The sequence below is a fragment of the Pollicipes pollicipes genome, unplaced genomic scaffold, assembly GCF_011947565.3.
Source record: "Pollicipes pollicipes isolate AB1234 unplaced genomic scaffold, Ppol_2.1 Scaffold_792;HRSCAF=908_pilon_pilon_pilon, whole genome shotgun sequence".
NCBI classification, from domain to species: Eukaryota; Metazoa; Arthropoda; class Thecostraca; order Pollicipedomorpha; family Pollicipedidae; genus Pollicipes; species Pollicipes pollicipes.
This window is the reverse complement of record NW_023597069.1, coordinates 5261-18896: the sequence shown is the minus strand read 5'-3', so window position 1 is coordinate 18896 and position 13636 is coordinate 5261. Positions and strand designations below refer to the sequence as shown.

Sequence of the window (13636 nt, the reverse complement as noted above, 5' to 3'; positions counted from 1 at the left end):
CGGACGGTGACCGATATAATGCGTCTGGGTCGGTGTGTCCTGGTGTGAAACCTAGAAACGAGGTACAATGCTGGGTATGACTCGGAGTCATGTGTGCTGTGTCCTACCGCATTGGTCAAAAGTGACGTCGAGAGTTTTTACTGTACCGGATCAACACGTTGATATGTGCGTGCTTTACTGGCAGTTGTCAGCACGGAAATGCCATTGTAGCATTGTTTGGAGGTTGTGCGGTCTTGTGGTACGGTGTATTATGTTGCCAGATTGGTCTCAGGTTAAAGATTTTATTGCGACCATCTAAAAAATCGCAAAAACCGTATTTTGCAACGTTACTTGTATATCCTCTTTTCATCATCTTATAATTGGGCCTTCAAACATCATTGTTCACATTGCTTTGCTCTGGCACGGATCCGAACACTAGAAACGTCCAGCAGTTTGTAAAGGACCATCAATGGTGCGGAATAGATTTCACTGCCGGCATCCATGGTGACCACAATGTGCCGACTCTGGTATTCTTTTTCATCGTATATACCGGAAATATATATGATGAAACAGAAGAAAGTTGCTTGCTGATTGCACCCAGACGTGGTGTATTTCGAAGATTTCTTAGAAGTGTTTGGTAATTTTATATTTGGATGAGATCGCTTTGGTGTTTTTTTTGGTGGTTTATATTTTGGTGTTCAGAACAGCTGGTGTGCTAGTGCCACTGACTGAGCTTGCGTCATTTTCGTGAATGCTCGAATTAGGCCTTGCCCACGACGCCCCATGTGAAAATGCATCGTGCTGCTCAAGTCTTCAGTAAGATATATTGTATTTCCATTATCGATTATGTATATTATATTTCATCTTTCAGCTCAACACTCAGATCGCTCCACCGTGCTTTTCTCTTCAATACCGTACGAGAGTGTAGACAAAGGGTGCACGACGATCGTTTCGGACAAGCAGAATAACGAGATTGAAAACATGCGATGCTGTTATACCACATGCAAGAATAGCGCGCCACTGCAGCGCCTTAAAACGGTTTTCCCAGTCCAGCGGTTCAGCCAGAGCTGTGTCGCTCCGATTGCGGAATCTTGCGCAACCTCTGTGTGACGTTTCTTCTTCGCAACTTGAATTTTACCACATAGGGTGGAAATTTCCTCCCAGCTTGATCTGGCTGGCAAAGCATTATTGGCAGCACAGCATTAGACACAAATATGGCGTCGGATGGTGACGCTGCCAGTGACGATACATCATGGTAAGCATGTTTATATGCCGTCCGGTATTTCGTTTGTTGTTTAGTATAAATATGAACACAATAAAGAAAGCTGTGCCAGCGAGTGCTGAGTTATTTGGATATGGCATGTGTATAACCGTAAGAAGTTGTGCGTTACGTTCGTCTCATCACCATTTCCACTGAATCCAGGTCAAAGGAAGCCTATATATACATATATGTTTGATTTAAAGGCATAAATCATTATCTGCTTGTTTTTTCTTAAGGGTAATGTGGTTGTGGTCTAATGTGCAGAACTCACCATGCATGTACTGATAGGTTGTTTTTCACCAGCAAATAAAGCATGTGTTTTGTTTGCTGCTTTGCTTTTGCACTGCTGTTGTTGAAATGCTCAGCAGATGACAAGTCATCATAATAATGCTCCTTGTTAATTGTGGACCCATTTTAGATGTATAATTCCACACAACTGCAGATGTAGAATTGAAACTAAATGCTTATGTAGGGTCATCACATCACTGAGAACAGGCACGGCCTTGCTTTTTGGTAGCAGATGTTGGAGCGGGATGGGTTTCATGCATTTGGCGATGCTGGAACAGCAGGCATTTTGGGTCCCTTTGTTGCAGGAAATTAATACTAGATCTGATAATTTCTCCTGTGTCACAAGATATGTGACTGTCATAGCTGGTTTTGCAGTAAATTGGAACTGAATGTGGTCACTAGGCCCTCTGTTACAGAATACAGGAGTGAATATGGCTGCTCCCAATGTTGTTGGACATATTTTAGCATTATGGTACTACTTCTATGCATTTTGGGGCCATGAGAGTGTGATACACTTTCTGGTCTATGTGGAATACTAGGGTTGGAAATTGATTTAATAGTCTGTACCTGAATTGCAGGATGCTGGGGGTCAGATCCTACTACTGCTCCCAGTACCAGTGTGGTGGATCAGGATTTTTATTGTTCCATATTATAGGTGGCTAGCATGGAGTATGGACCTCCCCATGTAGGAGATGTAGGATCTGGAATGTACTATCCTTCCCATGTTTCAAAATGCCAGGTTTGCATGTGACAGCTCCCAGTGAGGAGATTGCTGGATCCAGATGAGACCACTGTTTCCTGGGTGTTAGGATACTGCATTGCAGATGTTAGCCTCATGATTTAGACTTGATCCCAGAATTCTGGATTATACATTGTTCTGGTCCCAGGTTTTTTGACAGATAGCCTCATGATTCAGATTGGATCCCAGAATTCTGTATTATACCCTGTTCTGGGCCCAAGTTTTCTGACAGCTTTCATAAAATGGCTTGCTACAAATCAATTCATCTGCAAACACCAAAAACATTGTGCTAGTGGTCACTGCCTACAGCCAGTTTGCAAGTACTGGCAGAGCAGGAACCAGATACCAGCAAGCCCTCTCAGTATTTCAAACTACATCAAGCACCACAGGCTGCTTCCACCCTCATTCCCAGTCATTAACCATGGCAAAAACAAAGCAGACATCTGTTTGAAGTGAGCCATGATGCTGCATGCACTGTAAGCACAGCAGTTAGTAATTATGTGTCATCTAAATGGCAGTAATCATCTAAATAAATGTCATCTAAATGAATGTAATTGTGACTAAGTGTAGAAAAAAGGAGGAGCACTGCAGATGGTCTAGTGATAACCCAACTTTAGTTTCAAAAATATGTTGGTAAACTGGTTTTGTTTTTTAAAGCTATGCTATTCTCAGCATAACATGATAGAGGTGGGCCAAACCATTGCCACACAGTGGACCTCAGGATGGGGAGGGGAACTTTTATCACATGCAAACCCCATAGCTGGGCAGTGCTATTTGCATCCACAAACATCAGCTTACCAATAAATAAATCTGTAAAACTGGACAGTCTGTAATGGTTGTTGGTGAAACAATTTGCTTGCATTCTTGTCATATGCCTTATCAACATCCAAATCACCACAGAGTTATAAAAGAAAGTCAAGGAAGGAAGCACAAAGCAAAACCTTGTTTTGTTTGTGTGTGTCCTGTCACATGTCACATGATGTCACATGTCATATGTCACATGATGCCCCATGTTGCACATCACATGATGTATGGAATGGTTATGCAGAATGACCCCAGATATTTACCAGTATTGTTCAATGTGAACAGAAGCAGGAGTTCATACCATTTATCCCAACTGATGCTGACTTAAGATAGCCATGGCTAAACATCCCATGATCCGGGGATTGGACATCAGTACCAGGATGGCTATCTCAATAAGCAGTCACTACTCTTTGACCTGTGAGATGCTGGATCCAGGTGTGACCTCAGTCCCTGGGTGCTGCAGGATGCTTGAGACAGGTGTGACCTATGTGTGCTGCAGGACGCTGGAGCTGGAGGCGGCGCTGATGAGCGTGCCGGAGGGCGTGGACGTGCGCAGCATCGCCAAGTGCCGGCCGCTGCCGGACGAGCTGCGCGGCTCCGCCTGGCTGGCCTGCCTCGACATACAGCAGGACGTCGACGACGGTCTCATGACCTTCACCAACATATACGACCTGCCCGAACAGACCGAGATGCGCGAGGACATCCAGCAGCTGGTCGGTAAGGCTGCCAAGGCTCTCTTTGACACAAAGATGGAATGCGTCACGCACCTCGGCGTGAACGTGAGGTGGTTGAAGTCCTCAGCCCGGGTCAGCCTCAGCTTGCGCTGATACTGCTTTTTGTCGCAAATCGAATTCAGTTTAATCCATGCACTTGGCGATGATGAAGTCTTTAATTTGGTATTTATGTTTGCATTGTTCAGCAATTTAAACGGCGTTGTGTGCGTACCGGTGTATTTACATTGATTCCGCGAAGACGGATATGAAATGGAAAAAGTCATGCTTAAGCCCAAATATATATGTTTAATGTGGCGATCCTGACAATGGTTAGACTGAGCAATCAGAAATGCATTGGTTATTCAGGTTCAGAATTATTGGTTACGTCTTTTTGCGACATACCGGCCAGAGTTCGTTACATTTGCCTTTGTCGACGAAGTTGCATCTCAGACGTACACGGCGTCTTAGTCCCATCTCAGACCGCTGTAGCCTGTAGCCTGTTGCATTGTTTTTGTACACGCGTGACAACTTCCGGCTGGGTAGGAGCATTTGACCTAAATTGGGCGTGCCAAAGGTGCCAAAGTAGGTCTTACCTGGGCTGGACGGAGCCCTGTGTCGCGACGGAAGCCCATCATAGCCCAACAGGCATTATCTCGTTCCAAACCGGCCGACCGCTGACTGCTGACCCATGTCTGCCAACCTCTGACTGCTGACTGCTGACCTCTGACCAACTGACCTGTGACCGCTGACCTCTGGCCGCTGACTAGCTGATCGCTGACCTGTTTCCGGTGACCTCTGACCGCCGACCCCGGACCGCCGACGTCTGATCGCTGACCTCTGATCGCCGACCGCTCGCCGCTTGCCTCTGACCTCTGACCGGCCGTCGGCAGAGCGGCTGGGGAACGACGAGGGTGACCGGGTCTCGGTAATGTCGGACGTGGAGTCGGTGCTCACCCACTACTGCAAGTCACAGCGGGACACCTACCGGCGCGGCAACGGCTGGATGGACCTGCTACAGCCGTTGGTGCCGCTTAAGCTCAACAAGCCAGAGCTCTACTTCACATTCACCAACATCCTGCAGCGATACATACCCAAGTGAGCCAGTAGCTGTGGTGTCTCTTTGTCATTGGGAGACTTTGAACAACATGGAGCTATGGCTTTTTTCTTTGACATATTCAAATTATGTGTACCATGCGACTAAAGGAAAAGCATTTGATACGGGATTGTATATGCTTGCTTTTTATGCTGATGACGTATGCACGCATGCATGATGGTAGTCCCAGATGAGCGGTTGCTTCATGGTGCCGTGATTCTGGCCCCCGCTCCGTCCGCTGCTCTGTTGGCGGGGAATGAGAAAGGTGCTCGTCGGACTAGGAACAGTGGGTAACAATCTTGGATGGCTTGATGTCAGAAACTGCAAGAAGGACGGAGATCCATATCACCTGCTTCGGCTGCTGCTGCTGTACCATGAGCCGGAGTTGTGTAACTTCCTGGATACGATCAAGGTCGCCCCCGATACATACACCACGGCCTGGGTAAGTTAGCCGACGGTCACCGAAAATGGCCCGAGGGCACCGGTGCCCCCGCTGGGGCTCCACTGCTCCAGTGATATCAGGCGGACGCAGCGTAGCACGTGGCCATTCGATGCACATATGTTGGGCCAGAATTTGTGGTTACGAATGGTTTTGACGTTGCTCGATGTAGCACAACGTCGTCGCGATTTTCCCGTAATGCCGCACACAGTCGTCTTCGGCGTGCTCTTGTCTGTTAAGTGCCGCCACAATTTTTGGTACGTGCCTGGGGACGTCAGAATCTGCTGCGCAAATCAAGAATCGGATGTCTTTGGAGGTTTTGATGTGTACCCGGGAAGTTTCTTCAAAGTTAGAGAAGCTATTGAGTAAAATTGAGCGTGATATATGACGTCTGTTCTATTGTGTCATTCCCCTTGCCCACTAGCCCCGCAGTGGGCCTTTGCGGTGGCTGGAGCCACCCCCTGCCAGAGCAGCATACCAGTTAGTGCGGATGTTGACGTGAGTTGCCGTCCCCCCTTCCGCCCGCAGTTCAACAGCCTTTTTGCGGCCACCTGTGACCTGAAGGCGCTTCGTGTCATGTGGGACATCTACTTTCAAATGGACGACCCATTCCTCATCTTCTTTCTCAGTTTGGTCATCCTCGTCAACGCGAAGTAAGTTATAACCAGCATTTGCCGATGCAGCGGTGATATGTTTTGGTAGCGTTCTGATCGCACCTGTACATAGAACACCGGGATTTCATCTTACAGTCCCAGCATGTATAAAAAGAGGAGTTTTATGTTATGTCGAGTAACGCTGCGTACTTCAGATGTTTGTTGAGATGTTCGTGGGGGAGGAGTGCATCCTTGGTGTATGGCCACACGCACTCAAGCCATGTCACTGGTTGTATGTTTACAAGAACACCGTAGGAATGTGCTCAAAGGAAGCTCATTTCTTTCAAAAGGAAGGCCGGGACCTCCGACCGTACGCCAGCAACTGTCTGCGATTGTGGCGTGTCGGAAACACGTCCGGTCCAGGCGTGGCTGAGCTGTGTGTGTGGGGGGGGGGGGGGGGGGAGCGGGGCGGTGCGCGCGACGGCTGGCGGCGGCGGCGGCGGCCGGACCGTGACCGCTGGTGACCTTGCACTCGGCCAGGGAGCAGATCCTGGAGCTGAAGGGCAAGCCGCGCGCGCAGGTGGTCTCCACCGTCTCCTCGCTGCCCTGCTTCATCCAGGCCGAGGACGTGCCAGACTTCTGCGAGCTCGCCAACTTCTACTCCATGAGGACGCCCAAATCGTTCCGGAGAGTGCGTATCCGGAGAGCAGCAGGGCGGAACGGGGGCCCGGGCCCGGGACGGAGGGGTGCGACTCCGGTCCACGAGGGGGTGGACGCCACGAGAGCACTAGTGCAGAACGGGGACCCGGGCCGGGGGCGGAGGGGTGCGACTCCGGTACACGAGGGTTGGACGCCACGAGAGCAGCAGCGCGGAACGGGGACCCGGGCCCAGGACGGAGGGGTGCGGCTCCGGTACACGAGGGATGGGCGGACTGTGTATGGTAATATCGAATAGTGCTTGGGGTTGGTCTTCAGCTGGGAGCAGACACGACAGACGCTGACACGAGGTAGGGCATAGCCGGAGGCGCGTGTGCTGCCGGTGGTGGCGCCGGGTCTTCGTCTATACGCTGTGAGGTGCGCTGACCCACTGTGCCAACTGCTGACTTATACCCATTCCTGTACACTCCCCTCGCCCCCCCCCCCCCCCCCCGCCCACACACACTGCGGAAGCCGCACTGCCACTCGGTAGCCGCGCTGCGTGGGTTACACGACATGTGTTTGCGTGTTTGCTGTGAGCCGAGCCGCTGTGCTGACCACGGGGGCTGCCTCAGCTCGGGCCGCGCCCGGCCAGCTGACCGTCCGCGCCGTCCGCAGAAGCTGTATCCGTCGCTGTTCGGCGTGTGCGCGCCCCACTTGTCGTCGCTGCTGACGCCGACGGTGCCGCTGGCCCAGTCGCTCTGCCTGCCCGTCTACGTGGACGAGATCCTCTCCAGCATGGACAGTCGCGACGCGCCGGAGGGTCTGCCCGACACCGACACGGTACCGGCCGCGTGCCCGCGCCCGCGCCCGCGCCCTCGGCGCCCGCTCGCAGCTGGGGCGAGAGGCTGCAGGGCGCTCATCGGCTCTGGAGTGATGGGAGCATAGGCTTGGGAGGTGGCTGCGGATAGGCATGTCTCAACGAGACCGACCATGTTCCGACGCTTATCAGTAGGCAAACGTCTACGTGAGCTGGGGGGCAAGATCGCATCCGTCTCATCTGGACTGGACTCCTTCTGCTGAGCCGTCCGCAAATCTCACTTTCCCCAAAGTAAGGTAATGCCTGCACTGATCACTCAGAACGATATCAGCAGTGGGCGGCGGTCCCAGAGTCAGCACGTGCCGGCGTGGCAGCCGTCCCGCTGACGGCCGCGCCGATCGCCGGCAGGTGAAGTTTTTCCTGGTGGACTGCCGGCCGGCCGACCAGTACAACGCCGGCCACCTGTCCACGGCGTTCCACCTGGACTGCACGCTGATGCTGAGCGAGCCGGCGGCGTTCGGCACGGCCGTGGCGGCGCTGCTGAGCGCCCAGCAGCAGGCCACGGCCGCCCGGCCCTCGGCCGCCGGCGAGCACCTCTGCTTCATCGGCTCAGGTCGGTGGCAGAGCCGGCGGACCGGGCGCGGACCGGCCGGCAGGGGTCAGACCGGCCCCTCGGACGGAGAGGGGTGGTCAGCACATCGGCGTGGAGGGCGCAGGACAGGGAATCGTACCGGCGAACAGGAAGGGTGTGGCTGCCGAACAGGCAGTCGGACCGTCCAACCCTCAGGCCCTCAGACCGTCCGATCCTCAGACCCTCAGACCCGTAGACCCTTAGACCCTTACACCCTTAGACCCTTACACCCTCACACCCTCGGACCCTCAGACCCTCGAACCCTCAGACCCTCAAACCGTCAGACTCTCGGACCCTGAGACCCCCAGACCCTTAGACCCTCAGACCCTTACACCCTCAGACTCTCAGACTGTCAGACCCTCATACCCTCGGGACATAGTCAGACTGCCGGAAAAGGTAGGGTTAGGCTGCAGAACAGACAGGGTCTGAGTACCGTGCATGGAGGCCTGCCGCCGTCCAGGGAGGGCCAGGGTGCGGGGCAGGGAGGACCGACTACCGAATGGGATGGGTCAGGTCAGAGCACATGGACAACGAGGGAAGTACGGCCAGCCGACCCAAGAGAAGGTTAAACTGCCGGTTTGGTGTCTGGATCAGGCACTGTGGGCGAACGGTGGGCTCAAAGCCGAGGACTGGGCGGATCACGCTGGACGCTGTGCACGCGAGCCCCCGCAGTCAATATTGTGTTATGTGCTATAAATCGGAGATAGAATTGGCATCGTTTTGTTTTTCTTTTTAACGAATGTGGTAAAATGATCAGATCAAGTTTCTAAACCCAATATTGCAGGTTATGGATGGTGCTAAGATGGCCACCAACGAACGAACAACTGAGATTGGTGCAATCTCCATGTTTGGTGCAGAAGTTGATGTCAAAACTACATTTTGCCTAACCTCAGTGCCTGACATGTTTACTGTTGATAATACCTGTGCTTTATCGTTATTGTTTTATGGTTAATTCGGACCCAACACCAGTGAGTGTTTCCTGTTGTCGCAGGTCGAGAAAAAGAGGATCAGTTTTTGCACATGGTGGTGGCTTCTTTTCTTCAGAAGCGTTCGCTTTACGTCAGCAAAGTGGAAGGAGGCTATCAGGTAACAAAAGTCACTGTTGTCAGTATTTACCCGATGCACTCGCAGTATTTCTGTTCTGTTTTTTTTTTTTCGTCCACCCGTCTCAGTATTGGTCGACAGTTTGCCGCATACGTCGCCGCGGGCTGGTGGCTAAGCGTCTGTTGCTGGATGGATTGAGAAATCTGTTACTGGCTGGATTGAGAAGTCTGTTGCTGGCTGGATTGATAAGCTGCCTTTGCGGCTTCTCAATCCAGCCAACCACCTGGCAGAATTCAGAAGCCTCCCTTGCGCCTCTCGTGCGATTCGCCGCCTGGCACGCTCCTGGAGACGTCCCGGTCTCACCAGCCGGTCTAGCCACGCGCTGCCGCCCGGCCGCCCTCCTTGTGACGCTCCTGACGCCGCGCCGGTGCGCCGACAGGCGGTGCACGACATGCTGTCGGAGAACCTGTCGGCGCTGGCCGACCACTCCGCGCGACAGTGCGTCGTCTGCACACCGGACGAGGCGGCGGCCGGCTCGGATGGCGGCCGGCCGGCCTCCGATGCCACTGCCGCCGCCGCCGCAAACAAGACCTCCCTCCTCGACCGGCTCGGCGCCCGCTGGAAGGTCAAGGGCCAACAGGTGAGCGCGTGGGGCTGCTGGTCGGGCTGTTTACTGGCGCGCGTGTTGCCGGCCAGATACGCTTTTGCTGCTGCCATCCCGGTCCAAGTCGTCAGAGACCGGACGTTCTCTGGGGAGAGGGGGGCGTCGAATGGGACGTGTTCGGCTGGGTGTGAGCTTGCCGTCCGGGCCGGTGGGCCGCCCGACCGGCTGACGCTGGTCGCGTGCCACAGGTGAAGGAAAAGCTGGTGGACATCATCACGAACGCGTCGGCCGAGCAGCCTGAGCGGCACGTCAGCAGCCAGGACAAGGGCAAACGCTACCGCAACCTAGCGCCCGTGTTCTCGCTGGACGACGAGCAAGACGGCGGTGCGTGGAGGTGTCGCCGGCCCGCGGGGGCGGCCGGCCGTGTGGGCTGTCGGTCCGGAGCCCTGTACCGACGGCCGACAGAGGCCGGGCGTGCCGGCCACGCAGCTGCTGGGCTGCTTCTCGTTGGCGAGGCGGGCGGCGACTCGAAATGTGCAAGTTGTACGGTGTGTAACGACGTTCGACCGGCATTATGACGTGAAAACCGAGAAGGTCAAGAGGGTTGACATGTTTACTCTGAAACTATTGTTGACGTGTTCACTGTGAATTTATCAGGCCTCGTCGTTTATCGCCTTGTACCTCTGCGCCCAGTATGGGGGGGGGGGGGGGGGGGAGGCTGTGCTTTGCCTTTGCTGTCGGTGTCGGTACGACTGTCATCTTTCACAGGTGCTGTGTAGGTGCTGTGTAGGCCTGCACCAGTCTGACCTGGCACTGACTGTTCTGTCCCGCCCGTGCGGGAGCTGACGGCGCGCCGTGCCGTCCGCAGACGAGCTGGAGGAGGTCGAAATCGCTGACGAGTCCACCATGGAGCTGGTGGAGGTGGCTGACTGGCTCCAGAAGCCCGAGGTGCTGCACCAGTTCAAATGCCAGCACATCAAGGACAGCCGCCTGGCGCACCCGAGGTACGACCCCGGCGGGCGCTGCGTCTCGCTGGGGCGGGCTGCCGGAGCGTGGCGGCAGGCGCTGGCGGACGCCGACGGCGTGGCTGCGAGCGTGTGGTATGTCGGCGGCGATTTTAGATCAAAGTTAGGATGCTCGCTGTGTGATGTTTAACCGCGTCAGTGGCGATGCGGCGTGCTCGGTGGCCGCTGTCCTCGCCGGGTCGGCGCGTCGGCGGGTCGGCGGTCAGTGGATCGGTGCGCTGCCCACGTCCGAGCGTCGCCTGTGCCGCAGCCTGCTGCTGGTGACGCCCACCCAGCTGCTGGTGCTGCGAGAGATCGCCGGCAAGCCCGGCTGGGCGCACCTGGCCGTCAAGCGCTCGCTCACGTCCGTCGTCACCATCACCAGCAAGAAGAAGCGGCCGGAACTCATCACCTTCAAGTACGGCGTCAACGAGGGCGACAGCATGACCGTCACGGACCTGGACAGGTAGGCAAGCCTCCGCAGCGGCTGAGGTTACGAGTGTGTTTCGAACACTCGATGCCGCGGCTTTGCAACGTTAGTGTGGTCTGCTCTTGCATGTGCGGCTGCTATGACGCGCGTGTTGTACCGGTGCTCAGAACAGCCATGGTATGTTCATCTCAAGCCGGCGTGCGTCACGCAGGATTGGGAGTACGCATACGTAGAACACCGTGCCGAATAATTACGTGGACACTGTTTGGAGAAGCAGCAATGCCACCAAGCGCAATTTGCCGTTCGAAATATCTCATTAATTCCGCTAGCCATTTTTTTTTAGGCTGAAGTGTATGGTGTCAGTTGAGCAGTGATCCTCTGCTGGCTGATCGCGCCCGCCGCCGTGTGTGATAACGGTGTGCCGCTCCGATGGTTGGCCGTCCGCTCGCCTGGTGTGCGGTGCCTGGGGGCCGGTGCCGACCGCCGACCGACCGCGGCCCGTGCTCACCGTGCGCAGGTTCTATATCCCGCGCGCCGGCGACGCCACCAAGGCCGTCAAGATGGCCATCATCCAGCTGTCGTCGGAGGCGGAGGCGGAGGACGGAGGCGAGACGTGACGCGCCGCACCCGCCGCGGACCTGACGAGAGAGGGAGAGAGGGCGGGCCGGCGGACCGGCGCCCGAGCCGCCCTCTTCTGCCGACGACGGGAGCTGTGAGCGAAGCGGCGCGCTGGCCGGCTAGTGCCGGGCCGCGCCGGTGTGCGGCGCCACCGTCGGAGCCGGGCGCCGCCTCCGGTGTCCGGACTGGAGCGGGCGCCGCGCTGCGAGGCCGGGTCAGCCGGGCTGCATTCCATGTGAGGTCGCGCTGCAGGCAAAGCGGCGTGCTGTGTTCTGTGGAAGAATGCCGGGGGTCAGCCGGTGGTGCGGCACAAGGAAGGCTAAGTTCCAAGTATGGTGTGGAGCCAGGTGTCTGGAGTATTTATTCCGCTTGCATTCAGTTATGGGAGTTGATCACCATCGGCGCCTCTGAACACCCCAATTAAGAAGATTGCGATATTCGTAGACATAGGTAACCAGTTACCAAGAATACCGAAATCCTTTTTTTTTGTCCGTGAAGATCATGTGATAATCAGACCACAGACAGTATTGGTGATGATGGCAATTAGTTGGTTGATGCAATATGTAGTGCGGAAGAAAGCTGATTTTTGCATAAAAAGATATTGCTACCATGAACACATAAGCTTATATCTGGTAGTCGTACATTCTTTTCTGCAATATTTGCCGGGTCGCCGTTCATACCGTAAAGGCTGTTCTCAATTCGCCATTTCGAAACACCTGCCTTCCCGTAGAAATGGACTGCCAGGGACGGTGTGCGTCGACGAAGAGTGGTCACTGTCGCAAACGTGACATGCATTTTCAATTTACTGGATGGCATGATCTTGTTAATCCTGATTGAAAACAAGCGACCCAGTGTCCGTGGCAGCGGTGAGATGGTTTGTTTCTAGTCCCAGTCGTAGAGAGGCGCTTGTGACCGCGCCGAGTGAACGGCGGCGGTGGCGGCTGGCCCCGGTGTCCGTCCCGTCCCTGTTGCCGGGGCGCGCCGCGTGCTCTGGCGCTCCGGGCGTCCTCGGACCAGCGGCCGCCGTACAGTCTGTGGTCAACTCGTGCGAGCGCTCGTCGGCAGGAGGCCCGTCTGCCGGTCCGTGATCGAGTGACTGTGAGCGCGTGTCGCCGGCGGATGGTGCCGGCCGGCCGAGCGGACGTGCCGCCTTTCCGCAGTGTAAAATATACCGAGTATTTATCGCGATTCTCTTGGTTGGATACCGGCGTGGGCCCACAGAAGTCCGTGGATGTGCAGTGAGGACCCACTAGGCATTCATTTAGATGCGCTTACACTGCGACTCTTTGGCCTGCACTGGACGGGACAGGTTTCGAAAGGGCTGTTTTGTTATTACTTGAACATTCGCATCATATTTAATTTCAAGTAGTGGATTTTTCAAGGGTTGACAATTTTTCAACCGCAAGATTTACATTTTTATGCAATGTCCGTGATATTACATATCCGTATCGGTTTATTTGGCGGTGTATGGTGCGGCGAATTACAATTTCGACGAAACCGTGGTAGATGGGTCAATTATGGCACCAGGACACCGAATTTGACGTCTTGTTTTACGATGCCACGGGACCTCCAAGGTCGGATGACGGGGAACTCAACATAACCTAAAAGTTACCGGCCTATTTCAGGTTTTAAGCATCAGAATATCCACCAGTGCATGGAATCGGGTTGTTTAAAGAAATCCTGACCTTTAACATCGCCCCTCAAGTCGAACTTAGACCAAAACTATTGGAAACTCCATATCATCTAAGAATTACCGCCCGCTTTCGGCATTCTAAGCGTCGGAATATTCACCATCGCATGAACTAGCGTTCGTTAACAAGCCCTGACCCTGCAAGGGTAACTTCAATGTCAAATGACGAGGACAATCGCGTTACCCGATAGTTTCCGGCCAGCTTCGGGCTCTTAAGCACCAGAACCGTTTTCGGGCACATGGACTAGCA

The 13636-nt window shown here is 54.7% G+C and overlaps 1 protein-coding gene across 1 annotated transcript; it reads left to right on the top strand.

Moving 5' to 3' along the window:
• The first annotated feature begins 1167 nt into the window (after positions 1-1167).
• On the top strand, positions 1168-12696 carry LOC119114485 (TBC1 domain family member 23). Its single transcript, XM_037238596.1, has 14 exons — positions 1168-1234; positions 3571-3788; positions 4675-4879; positions 5196-5319; positions 5845-5969; positions 6450-6600; positions 7224-7388; positions 7774-7978; positions 8988-9082; positions 9480-9680; positions 9893-10028; positions 10513-10648; positions 10920-11114; positions 11596-12696. The coding sequence occupies exons 1-14, from the start codon at positions 1194-1196 to the stop codon at positions 11693-11695; spliced, it is 2097 nt and encodes a 698-aa protein (XP_037094491.1). The 5' UTR covers positions 1168-1193; the 3' UTR covers positions 11696-12696.
• Positions 12697-13636: the final 940 nt, after the last annotated feature.

What these genes read in the sequence shown, in the direction of transcription:
- LOC119114485 (XM_037238596.1), top strand. Translation starts at nt 1,194, where the DNA reads ATGGCGTCGGATGGTGACGCTGCCAGTGACGATACATCATG. An exon ending in GCCAGTGACGATACATCATG is followed by an intron (nt 1,235 to 3,570) that starts GTAAGCATGTTT and finishes TGTGTGCTGCAG; the next exon opens with GACGCTGGAGCTGGAGGCGG. An exon ending in GGAAGGTCAAGGGCCAACAG is followed by an intron (nt 9,681 to 9,892) that starts GTGAGCGCGTGG and finishes CGCGTGCCACAG; the next exon opens with GTGAAGGAAAAGCTGGTGGA.